This window comes from Mercurialis annua, linkage group LG8 (assembly GCF_937616625.2).
Source record: "Mercurialis annua linkage group LG8, ddMerAnnu1.2, whole genome shotgun sequence".
Classification (NCBI taxonomy): domain Eukaryota; kingdom Viridiplantae; phylum Streptophyta; class Magnoliopsida; order Malpighiales; family Euphorbiaceae; genus Mercurialis; species Mercurialis annua.
In genome coordinates this window covers 4778004-4797546 of record NC_065577.1, presented here as the reverse complement: position 1 = coordinate 4797546, position 19543 = coordinate 4778004, and the positions used below count along the sequence as shown (strand labels likewise).

The following is a 19543-nucleotide window of genomic DNA, read 5'->3' as shown; positions in this document are numbered from 1 at the left end:
CTTTACTCGACTTTTTACGTAGTTGTTCGAGTGTGTTCGAATGAGTTGAGAGAACTTTTTTTTTGAAATTTTATTAGAGGGGCAGAAATGTCTTTCGTCTGTGCGGTGCTAAGTAAAAGCGGGCGGCGAATAGCAATACCCAAAAAATAAGAATGCAAACGCTGTGTTCAAACCCATCCCTTTGCATGTAGAACACAATATGCTACACCACAAACTACTAACTTTTATGTGTTGAAATATTCTTTATATTAAAATGTATTTAAAACAAATTGGTTTTCTATTTTTCAATATATCTTATTATATAAATTATTTATTTCTCATAAAATTATATTAATAATTATTATATATATTATTACTTTTAACTCTCGGTTGAATCTCGGTTGAACTTCTAACCCTTTACCCTCAGTTTTTACCGGTTCATTGATCGAGTCAGTGTTGACAATATTAATCCAGATAATTAAATTATGGGTAAAATAGAAAGTTAGCTAAAAACAATTAACTTAAATTAAATTTGACATTTCTTTATGGACGGAGGAAGAAATTATTATTGGGTTTTCTCATTTTACCCTTATTAATTGTGGTATTGTAAATTGTATTTAAAATTATAGTTATTAATTTAAAAAAAAAAGAATAAAAAAAAATATGTTACATGGAAAACATAATGTGGAATTTTTATATAAAATGATGTGTTCTTTTTAAATAGAACGGAGGGAATACAAAATACTTCTTTCATCCCATAAAAATAAGCAAAACAGATATTTTGGATATTTTAAAATATAGAGAAAGTTACTATATTAATTTAAATAATACCATATGAATTTTCATCAATTTCAAGCACTTTTATTATATTTTATAAATCATCATTAATGATTACAATCTACAATATAAAAATTAATAATAAATTTTATTTTTAAATTTAATTACAATTTCAACACTATAATTATCTTTCTCATAATATAAATTAATAATATTTTAAATATTTATATAATTAAATTAAGGTTATTATTGAAAGTTAGTAATATGTAACTACTTTAATCATCATTTCTAATTCATATGCAAATTCTATTTTTTTTATTTGAGAGATTTTTAATTAGATTCAGTCTACCACGTCATCCGTGCACTAACCTATAACATTATGACACATCATAAAAATAGTGGCACTAGTGTAAAATTATTTATTAATTTCTTACACTTTTAAATAATAATATTACGATAGTGCTATTATTTTAATGAAATATCATAATTTAATAGGTTTAGTACACAGATGACGTGGTGGAATGAATATATTTAAAAAATTCTCTTCTATATTTTTATGAAACTGAGGGAGTAATATTTTACAATTGCATTTAATTTTGTGGAAAAGTCTTTGGTTTGAGTTTGTTAAATAATCAAAGAAAAACATGTAAAGGTTCAAAGCGTGATGGAGTACCAATTGAGAAATATTTATGTTTAACTCTGAAGCAATGTTTTTAAAATTGGACCGGAGATTGAACCGGCTTCGTCGAAGGTTCACGGTTCGACCGGTTCAACCGGGTTCAACCTGATTTTTTAATTATAATAAATATAAATTATTTAAATTAAAAATATGTATCATAACTATTAAATATGATAAAATATTTAAATAAAATTATCTTTAAATAGAATTTATTATCAAATGTGTGAAATATAATAATAATTGATCAATATTTATGTGTATAGAATAATTATATGTATGAGAAAAACAATAATTTTTAAATAACATAACTTTTGATTTAACATGTTATTATATTTTAATTTTAAAATAATTTATTATGAACTATAATTATATAATAATATCCAAGAGATAAATATATAATTTTGAGTTTCTAATAATTAATAATAATTAAATAAAAAATATAATATATTATAAATAAAAATATGATAATTTATTTAAAAAAATAATTATAATTTTTTTCATGTAAAATATAATTATAAATAATTAATATTTAAAAATATATTTTCTTGATTTATATTTAAGAGTATATATTAATATTAGAAGAGTTGGTGTTTTTTTTAGTGAAAATTTTACTATTTCATAAAAATTAAAATGACATATGAGAGAGAAAATAGTAAGCGTAATTAATATGAGAGAGAAAAATCAATCCACATGGGTGAAAGAAAGAAAAGACACACATAGTAGGGGCCACAAATGTACTTTTTAGCCAAAAAAGTGTTTTTTTGCCTATTTTATTAAAAACCGAATTTGTCTTTTTGTGCAAAATCCGGTTTTTCCGGTCAAATCCGGTTTTTGACCGGTTTTGACTGTTTTTTTAATATTCCGATTTTAACAGAAAACCAAACCGGACACCCAGCCGGTTTCCGGTTAATCCGGTCCAACCGGCCAATTCGGTCCGGTTTTTAAAACATTGCTCTGAAGAGCATTAAAAATTATAAAAATAAAACTGACATTCAATTTATTCGGCTAAATACTTGAAACTCTCAACTTATGCATAGAATATCAAATAAATTTATATCTACTCTGAAAATAATATTTACCCACTACTGCATCAGTTTGTAGACTTTATAATATAACTTAAACAGTAAAATACTTAAATTATATGTCAATCTTATATCGTCAAAAAAATGTCAATCTTATAAATAAAACATATCATGGCATATATATTTGATATAGACAAAAAACTTCTTCTCTACTAAAACACGGATATTAAATTCTGTAGGTCATTATATTTTTCTCAAATTACAGAAAGATTATTAAATAAACTTTTCTTATAAAATGGTAACTGGACTATCTTTTTTATTATAAAAAGGTTCATCTATATAAAACGTACCGTTTTCACGTAAAATGCAACATTTTTGCTTAAGTGGCGAGCCGAAATTACAAAAAGAAACATAAGTTAGTGACCTTTTTATAATAAAAAGTACAACTCAATATATTTTTTTCTCATTCACAAAAAATTAATGATACTTTCTATTTTTATAATAAAAGGTATAATTCAGTGACCATTTTATAAGAAAATATTTTTTAATAACCCTTTATAATTTAAAAAAAGTTCAGTGATCCACAGAATTTGATATCCACTAAAACACTTTGACTATTCTTACAATTACTATTCTATTCCAATCATTTGATGTTCAAAAACTGATGATTTATAAGTAACATTTTCTATTAAAGAATGAAAAATGTTAATTATTTGAACAATCTGCAAAATATTTTCGATTTATTTTGATCTAAGACACGGCTCATAGAAATATTATAGAGAGATTTAGGATTTTACCTAAAAAACAAAAATAATATGAAATAATGTATCAACACGCTAAAGTTAACAAAAATGCCTCAGGATTTTGTCTTATATATTTGTGTACTTCCCGTATATAAAATATTTGTTATTTTACTCTCAGTGCATAACACATGCAATATTACACATATCTCACATATTTTCTCTCTTTTATTTCACTTTTTTTTTTCTTCTCTTATTCCACTTTTTTTTGCTGTAATTTTTTTTTCCTTTCTCTTATTTTCTTTTTTTAGATAATATCATCTTCAACCATGTATTTAATTCTAAAAATATACAATCAATTCTGAATTATTATATTTTATTTTATAATTTAATTTTTTTTTATTTTAGTTCTAGATTTAAAAAAGTTGCAATAAAAATAATACATCAAAAAAATTATATGACAAATAAAATATTTTTCACAATTTATGTTAATTTCAGCTTGCAACTAATTATAAAATGATCATTTTAGTTTCAAATCTAAAAATATGAAAAAAATAATCCTTAAAAATGATTTTTTGTATTTTTTTCATAATTTTACGAACTTTATCATAAACTTAACATAATTTTATCATAGTTTCATCATAACATTATCATCACATTATCATACTATTATCATCACATTATCATTTTTAATAATAATAACCTTATCATCACATTATCATAACCTTATCATCACATTATCATTTTTAAAAATAAATATTCTTAATAATTTATGTTAATTTCAGCTTGTAATTAATTAAAAATTCATTATTTTAATCACTGATTTAAAAATATAAAAAAAAATAATCTGTAAAAAAAAAAAAAAATTTCATAATATTATTATAAAAGCAGCAGTGATATTATCATCTCGGTATCATAATTTTTCTATAAAAAATTATTTTTCGTACATTATCATACTATTATCATTAACTTTTTCATACTATTATCATAACCTATTCTTATAAAAATTATCATAACATTATCATAATATACTTTATCATAACATTATCATAAAATATTATCATGACGTACTTTATCATAACTATATCTTAACTTTTTATCATAAACTTATCATCATACTATTATCATAACATTATCACAATATACTTTATCATAACAATATCAAAAATTATTATCATAACATACTTTATCATAACTATATCATAATCTTATCATATTATTATCATAACCACGTAATATTATGGTATTGATATGATAACGTTATGATACAGTTATGCTAACGTTAATGATACTGAAATGATAATCAAGCATTTTTCTAGACAGAAAATCGTTTTTCTCTGCAGTGTTATGATAATAATATGATAACGTCATAGTGATAACAATATGATAATCAGGCGCTGTTTTCTGCAGAAAATCGTTTTTTCTGTAGAAAAATCATTTTTTTAATCATAAAATCGTTTTTAATGCAGATTTTCAGATCTTAAACTAAAAAAAATTAAGAACAATTATTTTAAATCTGAGAGTTAAAATAAATCGTAATAATCACAACGAGTTAAAAAACGCTAAAATGTGGAAGAACGGCGGAGTGAAGACGAAACGAAGGCGGGGCGAAGGCGGAGCAACGACGGAATAATGGCGGATCAGCGAAGGCGGAGCAACGGCGTGATAAAGAAGAAAAAAATAAATGAAGAAGAAGAAGAAATAGGAAAAGAAGAAAAAATGGAGGAGAAGAAAAGAGAGAGAGAGAGAGAGAGAGAGAGAGAGAGAGAGAGAGAGAGAGAGAGAATCTGGGAAAAAAGGGAGATACACATGTGAGAGTAAAAATAAAATGTTTAGAGAAAAAAGTAATAAAAAATAAGTATTATTATAATAAAAAAAGATTTTAGAGTAAAAAAATAAAAGTGCTAAAAAGGTGTGGTATTTTTTCTATCTTTTCTTTGTTGAGGTATAATTTACTATTATTTTAGAAAATAGAGTTTTTTCTCTAATTTTCTCAATATTATAATTTATCAAAAGCCTCTATATAATAATACAGGTCCAAGTTTAAAATTTATGTAAAATTATGCCATACACCGTTTAGCACAATTTTCCTTCATTTTTAGCTAAATAAGCAATGACATTTATATTATTCTCTCAATCAAAACAAGGTCAAAAAACGATCTCGACTCCACTCCAAAACATTTCATTTCAAACTCAAATTCAAATCGATTTGGAGTAATATTTTGAGTCATTTTTTATTATGCGCGAGTTGACTCGACTAAGTCCCTAATTGTTATTTTATATATAAAAACGTCCTAATTTTGTACTCATGGGATTCGCCATAATTTGTGCCATTTTCTTGAGGAGGATTAACTGAGATTACAGAAGCAATCAAGGACTTAATTTGTGCCATTCAAGTAAGCATGAGAACCATGCAATCACTTTGCATTCATTTTTTTGAATAAAAAGACCTAACACACAGACCAACCCATAGCTTAAATCAACAATCTCAAAATTTCAGTTACATAAATATCATAATTTATTTCTGTTTCAATTCCATGATCAATAAAAGCAAAAAAAATTGAAGAATATGTTAAATTAAACCTACTTGAGCAGTATGTTTTTAGAATAAAATTTAACCTTCTAATTGGTTACCGATGTTCCTTTTTCCCTTGAGTAAAACAAGGCTCTCTATGTAATTAGAATGCACCACTAAGCCAGATCTATAGACTCCATGACGGGTCACCTTTCGTGTCTTAGGATCATAAGAAATTATCTCATCGTCAAGACGCAACACAAAGAGAATTTCACCATTCTCTTGAAAATTTAGCACCGACTTGAAACCTCTATGATTTTCTAAATCTATGGTAAATTGTTTAGTCCAAGATTCTGGTGTACCATAATCTTTCATTACCCAAATCGAACACTGTAAGTAACTCCGGTATATCCACCTCCATCTTTCATAGTGTGTCACAGTTAATGACTGACGGTACACTTTTAACAAAATACGAACCTCATTAGTTTCTTCAGCTAGGGCATGAGGGAGCATCAACTCTTTAAATGCTTCGTTGCTCAAATCAAATGATAATATGGTTCGTTTTGTAGAAATCCCATCGTATGTTTGTGCTAACCAATGACTAACCCCATTCAAATAAACACAAGATTCGTTAGTAACCCAGCAACTTAGATTCTTGAATGTGATAGTCCTCCAAACATTGGAGCTGAGTTCAAAAATCGCAACAGAATCTGGCTGGACGATATCTGGTAGAGAAGAATATCTCTTAGAATAGTGGTAATAATCATAAACAATGTTCACCACTTTGTAGTCATTGTTCTGTCTATCAAACCCAAATCCAGCAAACAGATTAGTGCAATGACGTAAAGATGTTGTAATAAACTCTCTAAGTGCCGGGTTCCATATAATCAGGCGATTATATAGTCTATTATCAGACAAACAAACCAAACCATTACATAAACCAACAATGTAACTGTTCATAACAAATTTTTGTTTAAGCTCACTAAATGAGTCATTATATATGTGCAAAACAAATGTGTATTCATAGGAACGAGCAGCAGAGTTCTTCCAAACAAGGGAGTCGATTTTGTTGTGAGTTAAGTGAAGGGAAATAAAATTAGGGTTTGTGATTAGAGAGTACCATAATTTGCAAACACTTCTAAATTTCAACAGAGATTTTACTGGCAGTCTCTTCAATATTTCAACCACCACTTCTTCATGGAGATAATTTGATATTGATCTTCTCATTTTTTGTTCTTCACTTTTCTATGAACAACATAGGAAATTAGGGTTTGTACGCTTTAAATAAATTAAGCGGCTTTATTGATATATGTTTGGACTTCTTGTTATAATGATTTTGAAAGATCCGCAATGACTCTATTAGGGTTTGGTCATATTAAAACTGAAATTAATTAGGAAGAAGTACTCATAAACTCTTCTACTTTTTCACAAGTAATTCTTTAGCCCTTATAGTGTTTACTAATGCACATAAGTTCTTAGAGTCCAAAATATTATATTTTTCTCATCTTATGAAAATATATTTATATTAATTATCAGTAAAATAAAAGTTAATTTTATATAGTTATTTATTATCATTGTTATCCTTTATATTAATTAGAGGAGTAAATAATCTATTTACTCTGATTAATATAAATGATGACAATGATTTTTTTTTAATTAATCATTAAAATTTGAAATTATTTTGGTAAAACAAAAACTCAAAAGAGGATATTTATATGAGTTAAGGTAGTTTAAATACGAGTGTGCTAACGTAGAAACTCTCCCATTAATTACCATTAGTTAGGTTGGTTAAGTGGTTAAATGACTATTTAATCACCAAAGTTGTCAAATTGGGCCTCTGGTCACCAAATGCGTTTGATTAAAACATTCGGTCTTCCTAGATTATATTAATTGATCCGTAAAATCCTAAAGTGTTGGAATTAGTTCGTTTATTTAAAGTTTAAACATTGACCCATAAAAATTTGAGAGTTTTTTTATGTTTTTGCGACAATCACTATTCAATTAGCAAGTTCATCATAAAGTATTAAATTAGTCCCTAATTATTTTAAAATTACCAATCAACTTATCATCTGATGATATTTTTTTCTAGAAATCATGCTCTTTATCATTTTTTCACATTTTCTGCGTCTAAAAAAATGTCTACAATTATTAAAACACTTTGGGATACAAACAAATGATCTCAAATTGACTACTTCATTCCAAAGTGTTTTAAGTTGTACTCCCTCCGTCCCGTTTAAGAAGGGACAAATGACTTTTTCACATATATTAAGAAAGCATTAATTACTATAGTGTTTTCTTATTTTACCCCTATTTAATTGGCACAAAAAACACGATATGACCTTCTTAAGTGGGACAAATAAAAATGGGATATATCCTTTCTTAAATGGGACGGAGGGAGTACATATTATTTGGCAGCATATATGTGCGCATGTCACTGAGTAAAACCAATCAGGAATAATCATAGCTAGCACTTATACCTGATATAGTTATTCATCTATCCACAATTTTAAACTTGTTTTTAGAGATTAATAACATCCTCATTGACCGATGAAAAGTGACATGCCATATATTATTAATAACAAGAATCAACGAAGAATATTCACTTGAATTAAAAAAATAACTTTACATTTTTTTCCGATTACATTCGCTATACCTCAAATGGTATAAGTGCTGGACAGCAAACTGTTAGACCGTAGGTTTGAATCCTTCCCACAAGTATTTCCATCTCTCCGATTATCTAAAAGGAAAATTCTTATTATTCGATAAAAATGAATAAAAAGAATGAAGAACAACATCTTTTGCAGAAAGAAAGAAGTTTTTACATATAGGTCCAAGTTTATGAGTTCATGCAACATCTCATACATTTTTCTTAGCACAAGTTACCTTCATTTCTAACTAAATAAGCAATAACATATTTATCTTATCTGTTAATTGAAGCAAGGTCAAAATCGATCTCAGCTCTCTAAAAAAAATTTAAGCTCAAATCAAATTGATTTTAAATAATATTTGAGTCAAATCCGAATAATGCGTGAGTTTACTCGACTCGATTATGACCTAATTTTATACATTAGTCTCTCAGTTCATAGGATTCACCATGATTTGTGCTTTTATCTTATGGATGAACTGAGATTACAGAAGCAATCAAAGGCTTAATACTCTGTGACTACTTATCAAATTTCTATGATAAAATTCCGCAACCAAATGGCGAGTTTTACTTACGAGGCATTGGACGACACCATTCAAGTAATTATAAGAACCATACAATCACTTTACATAAACCAACAATCTCAAATTTTCAGTTACATAAATATCATAAAGTTCATCAAAAAGAGGGTCAAATTAGTTGAATATTGTTTCAATTTGGGATCAACATAAGCAAAACAAACACAAGGCTTTAACCTTGTAAATGTTTTTAAATGTTCCTTCTCCCCTTCAATAAAACAAGGCTCTCCATGTAGAGTTAGCATTGCGCTACCGAGTAACATCCACCGTCACTATCTACTAGTTGGGTCATCCTTTGTGTCTGAGGGTCATAAGAAGCTACATCAGCATCACTTTTATCAATGAGAATTCCACCATTCCCTTGAAAGCCTAGCACCAACTTGAAACCTCCACGATTTTCTAAATCTATGGTAAATAGTTTCGTCCAAGATTCTAAGGCACCATACTCTTTCATCACCCAAATCGAACATTTTAGGTAATTACAGTTTACCATATCCAATGTTTCATAGCATATCACAGCTAATGACTGACGGTACACTGTTAAAGAAAGACTAAGGTGATTAGTTAATTTAGCTAGGGCATTAGGGAGCATTATATCTTCAAATGCTTCGCTGCTCAAATCAAATGATGTTATCATTGTTTTTATAGCAATCCCATTGTATAATTGTGCAAACCAATGAGTAATCCCATTCAAATAAGCACAACTGCAACCAACAACTAAATAATTTAGACTCTTGAATGTAATAGTCCTCCAAACATTGGAGCCGAGTTCAAAAAGCTCAATAGATGGCTGGATGATTTCTCCTAGAAGATAAAATTTCGAATATATCTTAGAATAATCATCATAAACAATCGTCACTACTTTGTAGTCATTGTTCTTCCTATCAAATCCAAATCCAACAACCACACACATTCTCTTGTTACGCACATTTAAAGAAGTTGTAATCAACTCTCCAATTGCCGGGTTCCATAAAATCAGGCGATTATTAATTTTATCAAACAAACAAACCAAACCATTACATGAACCCGCAATCTTTATACCATTATCAAGATTCTCTTTCGCGAAAAAAGAGCTTAAATCTAGTTTTTGATACTCACTAAATGAATCATTATCTCTGTGCAAAACGAATTGTGGTTTCCTACCATATGAAATGTTCTTCTTGACAAGCAAGTAGGTTTCGTTGGCTTGAGTGGTGTGAGCTAAGTGAAAAGAGATGAAATTAGGGTTTGTGATTAGAGAATACCATAATTTGCAAACACTTGTGAATTTCAACAGAGATTTAACTGGTACTCTCTTCAAGATTTCAGCCACTAATTCTTCAGAGAGATAATCTGACATTGTTCTTTTCTATTATCTTCCTTCACTTTTCTATGAACAACACAGGAAATTAGGGTTTGTATGCTTTAAGTGAGATTTTGTACGCTGAAAACAAATTAAGCGGCTTTGTTGATATGTTTAGACTCTTGTTATAATGATTCTGAAAAGAGCCGCACTAGCTCTATTAGGGTTTGGTCGGATATTAAATTCTGTAGATCATCAGACTTTTCTCAAATTATAGAAAGATCACTAAATTTTTTTTGTTACAAATTGGTCATTGAACTATACTTTTTATTACAAAAATGTTTATGTTGCTACAAAAAGAATATTAAACTTTTCGTGAATTATAAAAATGTCATTGGATAATACCTTTTATTATAAAAAGGTCACTGAACTATGTTCCTTTTTGTAATTTTGACTTGCCACGGAAGCAAAAATGTTGCGTTTTTGCGTAAAACACAACGTTTTATATGACTGAACCCCTCTGAAATAAAAGGTATAATTTAATGACCATTTTGTAACAAAAAACATTTTAGTGACCTTTCTGTAATTTGAGGAAAACCTAGTGACCTACAGAGTTTAATATCCGGGTTTGGTCAGATTAATTAAAGAACAAAAATTTCCTATAACCAAGGTTACTACAACAACCATTGACATGACACTTGTTGATTGGCCTTTTTAAATACATTTAATATACTTACATAGTTATATTTTTAGTTCCTACATTTTTTATAAGTTTGGCTACTAAAAACTTTTATTAATATTTTTTTTAAAAATAATATATTATTTTAGATAAACATATATTTAATCCATTTTTATTTTTTAAAATGATAATAAGTTACACTTAAATGATTTTAAATAATGATTAATTGTTACAATAGTAAATTGAAATTGAAATTGAAATTATATTATTATTAATATATGAGTTAATTTTTATTAATTTAATTTTTCATTCATGCTAAAATGTTAATAAAAATTATAGTTTTTGGGAGTATTATTTGGAAAAATAAAAAAAATAAAATTACTCTAAATAATTAAAATATAACTTCTAACAAAATATAGGAACTAAAGTATAACTTTATAGATATATTAAATGTATTTAAAAAGCCAATCAATGAGTGACATGTCAATGGTTGTAAGAGTTTCCTACAACCAAAGTTGTAGGAAATTTTTATTTTTAATTAAATTGAAATTCATTAAAATTATAATAAAGAGTTTTTTTGTTGGAAAAGGTACTCATAAGCTCTTGTACTCTTTCATAAGTAATGTTAAGTCCTTATAGTATATACTTTCTCATTTTATGAAAAAGTTTCGGGTCTGCCTCTGATTATATAACTTTATCATAAAACATCTAATTTTATACACTATTCAAAATTAATTCGCAAATTGACTTTAATTCTATACATTAGTCATAAAATGCACCATGATTTGTGCCTAATATTATCTTAATCTTAATTGTACCAAAAAAACTCTATAAACAACACTCATTCCAAACAAAATTACAGGTGCAAGTTTAAAGTTTCTGTAAAATGTCAACTGATATAAACCTTTCATTAAAAGAAAGCGTATATTTAAATACAAGTCCAAGTTTAAAGTTTCCGTAAAATGACATACATGTGTTTAGCACAAATCTCCTTCATTTCTAGCTAAATAAGCAATATCATCTATTTTATTCAATTAAGCGAAACACGGTGATAATATATTCGACTCAACTTTATAATTAAAACTCGAATTCGACTCTGAGCTCGATTACATCCCTAATTTTATTCATTGATCTCTGTGTGTAAAGGTGTAGCCATCGGATTCACCATGGTTTGTGCTATTTTCTTGGGAGGAATTGAGATTAGAGAAGCAATCAAGGGCTTAACATTCTCCTTAATCTTGATTATACACAAAAACAAGACTCTATAAACAATAATCATTCCTAGTAAAATTGCAAGATCAACCCACTTAGAATAACCCAATTCCACTTGCCAAACATCTCTCAAAATGTCTTCACCAATTTGATCATCAGAATATCTAAGTCCTTGAAATTCATTCTTGAACATACCTTGGTAAGCATACCTATGAAAAGAAATATAATACATTGGATATTTCCAAAATATTGAAGGAAGATCACTCGGTAACCTAAAAAACCCGCCGCCTAAAATCATTAAACCTTGAATTCCTGCACCAGTAATTATACCCATCAGAAAGTTAGGTACTATACTTGCAACGGTCATCATTAAGCTCTCGACGAGCATCATGCACGCAAATAATACTGCCATAAAGTATCCGAAGTGATCCGCCCCGCCGCGAAGCCCGGGGAGGAAATAAGCTATAGCTCCGGGAATTAGTGATATGAGTAGTAAGTATGGTGTAGCTGATAATGTGTTGCCAATAACAAATGCAGATGGTGCGTAGTGCCCATTCAGCCTTTCTGCTTCAAATACCTGAAGTATTCAATAGCCCATTTAGGGTATTGGTTCAAGTTCAAAAATCGGAATGAAAATAAGAGAGAACGAGAATGAATAAAATACTAATTTTATGTATTGTTAGTGTATGAGATTAGTAATAGATTAGTTTTGATTTAAATAGTATAAATTCAATAATATAGTAATAGATCGGTTTGGTCAAACCGAAAGTTTCAAGAGTTATAATTAAAATCAAACCAAATATTATTTAAAAAAAATGAAATATAATTTTTTCAATATAATTCGGTCGGTTAATTCAATCTTAATTAAATAGTATACAGTTTTTTAATTAAATTAAAAAAATGTGAGACAAAAGTAAATTTTATGTACCTTCATGTCCTCAACAAAAGAAGGAAATCCACCAATGGTCATGAATGTTAAGAAGGAAGATATAAACATTAGCAACGATCCTCTATCCTGAAATATTTAATTAAATTCAGGATTTTTTACATCATAGAAATCAAATTAAATTGAAAAAATTAAAATAACATTGAACTTTATAATATAATTACCTTAATGGCATTTTGACTCGACCCAAGGTTGGCAAACACAGTAGCAAGGCCTAGAGCTAGGGCAACATAAATAGCAAGACGCAGCCAGTAATAGCCAAGATCTCGAAACATGTTAATGGACGATCTTCTTGCAAGAACCATAGCATGAGTTAAGAAGCTAGCTTGAATTTTCCCCGTCTCTAGTGCTCCACAATCCTGCAAATCATACTTTTCTTTATTTTCATTTGCTCGTATGACATATAACCGGAAAAATGAATTATTGTATTCATAGCTATGATTAAATTAATAAATTTATTATTAAAAAAATTAATTTGGTTCTACGAGTTTATACTTTTAGTCAATTAATTATAATTGAAGCAAATAAAAAAATAACGGTTCTACTTCTAAATGATAAAAATAAAATATAGTTCATTCAGTATCTTAAGTTATGAATTTTTTAATAATAAAAATAAGGTAAAATATTTTTATCTGTCCCACAAGTATATTTTGTTTGTCAAGTATACCATGGTTTTAAAATGAACAAAAGGTCAACGCGCCCCTTGAATTTGTAACACGGTATCATCTAATCCAATTTATATTTTTTGAGCAATTAACCCCAAAACTCTTTATTTTTGGGTCAAATAACCCCATAATTGTATTTTTAAAACGCGTAAAATACAAATCGGAGGTCAGAGTTGTAAAAAAGTATTAAATACTTTCCTAATTGTTATGATATAATAATCCTAAATCTATTTTTTTTAAATAAAAATATAAATTATGGGGTTCTTTGACCCAAAAAATGAAGGGTTTTCTGGTTAGTTGCTCAAAAAAGTATAAATTGGGTTAGATGATTTTGTATCACAAGTTCCGAGAGCGCATTGACACTTTATTCGTTTTTAAAATTTGTCAGTTTGGTCTATCATTTTTCTGAATATTATTAAATATGTTCATGTTTAGTTTTTAGCTGACATGGCGCATGTTGTGTATGTCAAGTAGGATAATTTTTATGCATGTGAACACATTATTTTACAATATGTCAGCTCTAAAAAAGCTATTATTATATTTTAAAAAAAATGAATCAAACTGGAATTTTTTAAAAAAATAATGGTATACAAATTTAGAAAACTAAGTATAGTGTCTTATTTTTATAACATATTAGTCCATATTTGGATAATTTGGTTTAAAATAAAAAAATAATTATAAAAAAATAAAAATTCTGATAAGATTGATAGATAATTTTTTAAAATTTTTATGAACTTTTCTTCAATTATGGAGTACATATTAATCATTAAAAAAAGTTAGTAGGCTAAAACAAATTATATCAATTTGACCATGTTTTTTTTTTAATATAAATGATGCAAATATGAAATTGATAGACCAAACTATCAAATTTTTTTATTAGAATTTTTTTGATAATAATGTAATAATCCATACTCACTTGTTTGCATATTTCAGCTACTCGTCTTTTAACTTGTTGATAATTGCTTGATGATTTATATGAATTTACGAGAGTGGTAATTGCTTCCTCTGTTGTCATTCCATCACCTAAACCTTGTTCAAGATCCTGTTAATCACGTAATTAACAAAATCAAACTTTTACTCCTAATCAAATTACGGATAATTAAGGAACAACCGGAGACGACCTATTTCAAGTCGGTTTCAAATGCGGAATACTGAAATAATAATAATTTTAAATTTAATAATCGGATTTCTTACATTTTCAAAATCTTTATTTATCGTCTTAAGGAAATGATCAGACGGATTCTGAAGAGTTGGACAAGGGAAGCCGCTCAGAGCAAAGAACTACAACATAGATAATGAATTAGCTTAAAAAAGGCAAAAGGTGAAATACACTCTTAAACTTTTAATAAAAGAATATTTAATCTCTTAACTTCTAATTTAATGCAACCTGACTCTTAAGTTAAGCTTATAAAATTGATACAAATCAACTCCTTTCGTAAACAAAATATAAAACAGAACTACAGTCGACCCTCTGATAATTAATACAATGATGGATCAAAAATTTATTAATTATTAGAATTATTAATTTATTGAATTTGTATAAAAAAATTATAAAAGATATTTTAAATCTACATTAATAGACCTAATATTAATATTATATTATAAAAAAACTAACTAAATACACTTTACAATCACTTAATTTAAAAGAAATAATTTTATATTCAATTTAATATCAATTGATATCAAATTAAAAAATGATTATTAAGAAGTTGTATTCATAAAGTAAAATAATTTTTAATATTTTTTATACTAGAGATACTTTACTTATTTTAATTTGTTTATCTAATACTTCTTTTAAATTTTTTCAAAAGAATAAAAAAGTCATAATTTGATGGTATTTTAACTTCCACTTTATGAATTAAGGTTAGTATTATCTCAAATAAATCATCAATTGTAATATATTTCTTTAAAAAAATCTCTCTAATAATTAATATTCATGAAGAATATATTTTAAATTTTATTAATTATTAAATAATAGAATTATTAATTATCCGACGTAGAACGAAGTTGGTTCTCTCAATTTTTTATTAATTATTAGAATTATTAATTTATAGAATATTAACTATTAGAGGGTCAACTGTAGTCAAAAGGATTAGTTCTAGTTTTATAAGTTTAAAGACATTTGAATCGAGAGTACAAATACTTTTTATCGAAAATTGAAGGATGTGTCTGCATCTTTTGCCATTTAGTAGTAAATTTCATCAATTGATAGCCAAGTAAAGGGTCAACGAACTTGCGACTTATGATTAAATAACTCGTTTTAAACTTTTTTTTTATCAATTTAGAATATACTCTTAATTTTTCAGTTAAAAATAATACTCTCTATTTTTATATAAATTAAGAATAAAATTGGATTATTCCAGTCCTTAAACTTTTTCATATTGGATAGTTTTATCCTTAATTGACTCAAATAATAAGAACGTCGTCCTTAATTGCTAAAAACAAATTAAAAGTGACTCATTAAGAAACTAATAGATGTGCAAATGAGTACATACCTCATTGGCTGAAGAAGTAGGACCAAAATAGACAATTTGACCAGAAGAAAGGAGGCAAAGAGAATTAAAAAGATGAAAAACATCAAAACTAGGTTGATGAATTGAAGCAATTATTGTTCTTCTAATCCCATCTTTTTGACCCAAATTTGCAATTCTACTCATAACATAATATGAAGCTGCACTATCAAGTCCACTGGTGGGTTCATCAAGAAATAAAAGTGTTGGCCTTGTTAAAATCTCTATGCAAATGCTGAGTCTTCTCTTTTGGCCACCACTTAGCCCTCCAATTTTTGTGTTCATACCCTTTTGTAAACCCATTTCTTTTATTGTCATTTCTGCCCTTTCTTTCTTTTCTGATTTTGACATTTGTTTTGGTAATTGAAGCTCAGCTGAGTAGTAAACTGCTTCTTTCACTGTTAAGGTGGTTATCAATGTGTCTTCTTGTGTCACATATGCCTGAATATGTTCATAAAAGTCAAGAAAAAAACATTAAATTAGGGCCTAAAGTACAAAAAAAAATTCAAATTATTCAAAAAGAGCTCAAATTGTTTTAGATTTTTCTTGGCAACTTGAGCCCTTAATATTCACTAGCAAAAAAAAAAACACTTTAAGTTTTCCGGAAAGAGCAATGAAGCTTTTTTAGTTTTTTTTTACACTTGGCCCCTCATGTTTTTAGTTATTTTTGTGGTATTTTTTTTGGTGCGGGGTTTATTTGCCCCATTTAAATGTACAAATTATACTTAAATAATCAAAATTAATCATTATTGATTAAATTTGTAAAACAATGAGGAAAGTGTTTGAATCTTTTGGACCTTTAACCCTTGTTTAATTTCTTACCGATGTGCCATAAGCCAGCCTTTGTTTACGACCATTAATTAGAATATCTCCTGATTGTCTTGTATTTGAATCCAGTCTCCCTGCAACATACACACTTCGAGTTACTAATAATGATGTGGCAAATGGTAAGTTGTAATTTCAGTTCAATTCGGTTTTAAAAATTACAAAAAAAAAATATCAGTTCAATTAAAATCGATCCGGTTTCAACCAAATGCACACTTCTAATACAGACTCGGCATCTCTCATTATCAAACATTATATCTTCCATTTAATACAGAAACAAATTATTTTGATCTACACACTTGGATTATGGAATTTAAAAAAAAGAGAAGTTTTTTTTTTTTTTTTTAAAGTTGCAAGTTGTAGTAGTTATTTTGATCTCGAAATTAATCGTGGAGTAATTATTTTTGTCGAAAAGTAAAACTTTCATAATCTATCTATCCCGACAAAGTATAGGTTATTTATGTTTCCCAGTGTACGTGCATGAGAACATACTCACGTGGGAGTGAAATGATACATATACATCAATCAATTAATATGGTTCAATCAACCAAGGCTCAAATCCTAGCAATGACATTACCAATGGGAGTTGGTCCAAGTGGTAAGCGGCTTGGTATCGCTTAAGCAAGGTCTCGGGTTCGAGTCCTTGTGAATGCAGAAAATTCCCACTGGCAGACTCACCCACCATATCAGGTGCGCGACGCGGGTCGGATCCGGATTAGTCAAGGCGAAGCCTTGGAAACCGGATGAGCTTACCAAAAAAAAAAAAAAAAAATAATATGGTTCAATAATTTGGAATTTTTTCCATTTATCATTAATTGCTGTGTTGCACGATTAATTTTAGATTTTAAATGACTTTTCGGAATTTCGTAGAAAAACATCAGGGAAAGGAACGTTTCGTTCAAAGTATGTGGACCTTGAGAAAATGAATGTTGTGGCATGTCAATTTTACAACAACTTAATGAATATTTATGATAGTAAAATTTTAATTATTTTTTACTTTTTTATCATTAAATATTAACACATGACTAACGTCCCTATTAGTTTGTTGCACAAATGAGGTGTCGCAACCATTATGTTATATAATTATTCACTATATCCATTTTTTTTTTAAAAATGTAATATTTCTGAATATTTTAGTTTAAAGTTTCAAATCTATTTTATATTGAACATTTTTTATCTTTTCATAATAATTTCAAAAAAGAAATATAAAAAATTCTACTATCAATAAAAGAAGCAGAACATAAAAAAAATTTATGTGTTTTTCTTTTAAAAATAAGAACTTTCAAAATCAAAATGGATGGAATATATGGTATCGCTTAAGCAAGGTCTCGGGTTCGAGTCCTTGTGAATGCAGAAAATTCCCACTGGAAGACTCCCCCACCATGCCAGGTGCGCGACACGGGTCGGATCCGGATTAGTCAGGGCGAAGCCTTGGAAACCGGATGGGCTTACCAAAAAAAAAAAAAAAAAAAAAAAAAAAAACACTTTATATTTTGAATTTTTTATATTAAGTAATTACTTGACTATTTATATTTCTATTATTGAACTTATATTGGTTTTTCCATATACTACTTCTATTAATTGAATTAGTTAATACTAATAGTTTGTCATAGTAAAGTTATTCTGATCTCTAATTTTTTTCTTTCAAAGAAGTCCAAATTTTAAAATTAAATTTGAAATTCAATTAAATTTTAAGAAATTTTAACTAGTTAAAATCTTTTAAAATAAATTAAAAAAACTCAATATTAATTAAAAATTAAATGAAAAAAATTAATTAGTAGCTTTGCTTAGAGAATAAATCCGTCTTTCTTCCGTCACGGTAAGCGGTAATAACTTAATTTGATATGTATTTACAGTATTTTAATTATGAATTAAAACCATTACATACTATTTGTTTATTATTTTATAGTATTCATTATTTCACATATATAACTTTCAAAAACAATATTTCAATACAATAATCAAATTTTAAATTAGATTAGAATTGTTGTAAACTTTAAAAATAGCATAAAAATTTCCAAAATCAAATATTTAACTATATATTCAAAAAAAAAACACTTCATAACTACCAAAAAAAACTAATATATGAAATGGTATTAGGAAAAAATAAAAAAAATAAAAATGTAAGCCAATTAATAAAAAAAAGTATACCCGCTAAAGCATTAAGAAGAGTAGATTTTCCAGAACCAGAAGGACCCATAATAGCCAAAAACTGACCAGGTTGTACATAACCAGTTACTCCTTCAAGTATTGTTTTGCTTTCTTTTTTCCCATTTGAAACATTTACCCACAAATCCTCCCAACTCAAGAAAACACCATCTCCAATTGGCACTGAATTATTAATAGTTTCCAATTCTAATGTTATTTCATGCTCATTATAATTGTTCAAAGATGATGATGAATTATTAGGGTAAAGATTAGAAGAATCCATGTTTTGAAGGAAGAGAAGAGAGCTAGAGAGGTGTTTGTAGTAAGTAATACCTAGGAAGC

General features: G+C 27.5%; 3 protein-coding genes across 3 annotated transcripts; all 3 read right to left on the bottom strand.

Moving 5' to 3' along the window:
* Nucleotides 1–5811: 5811 nt before the first annotated feature.
* On the bottom strand, nt 5812–6995 carry LOC126661508 (F-box protein At3g07870-like). Its single transcript, XM_056104088.1, has one exon. The coding sequence runs from the start codon at nt 6937–6939 to the stop codon at nt 5812–5814; it is 1128 nt and encodes a 375-aa protein (XP_055960063.1). The 5' UTR covers nt 6940–6995.
* A 2075-nt stretch (nt 6996–9070) lies between these two features.
* Nucleotides 9071–10364, bottom strand: LOC126662313 (putative F-box protein At3g17490). The gene has a single exon (XM_050356248.2). The coding sequence runs from the start codon at nt 10271–10273 to the stop codon at nt 9173–9175; it is 1101 nt and encodes a 366-aa protein (XP_050212205.1). The 5' UTR covers nt 10274–10364; the 3' UTR covers nt 9071–9172.
* Nucleotides 10365–11891: 1527 nt separating this feature from the next.
* On the bottom strand, nt 11892–19543 carry LOC126659588 (ABC transporter G family member 1-like). Its single transcript, XM_050352884.2, has 8 exons — nt 19205–19543; nt 17051–17130; nt 16214–16669; nt 14913–14999; nt 14635–14760; nt 13218–13412; nt 13036–13122; nt 11892–12684 (listed from the first exon to the last, which is right to left on the bottom strand). Exons 1-8 carry the CDS (start codon nt 19482–19484, stop codon nt 12016–12018), a joined length of 1980 nt encoding a protein of 659 aa, XP_050208841.1. The 5' UTR covers nt 19485–19543; the 3' UTR covers nt 11892–12015.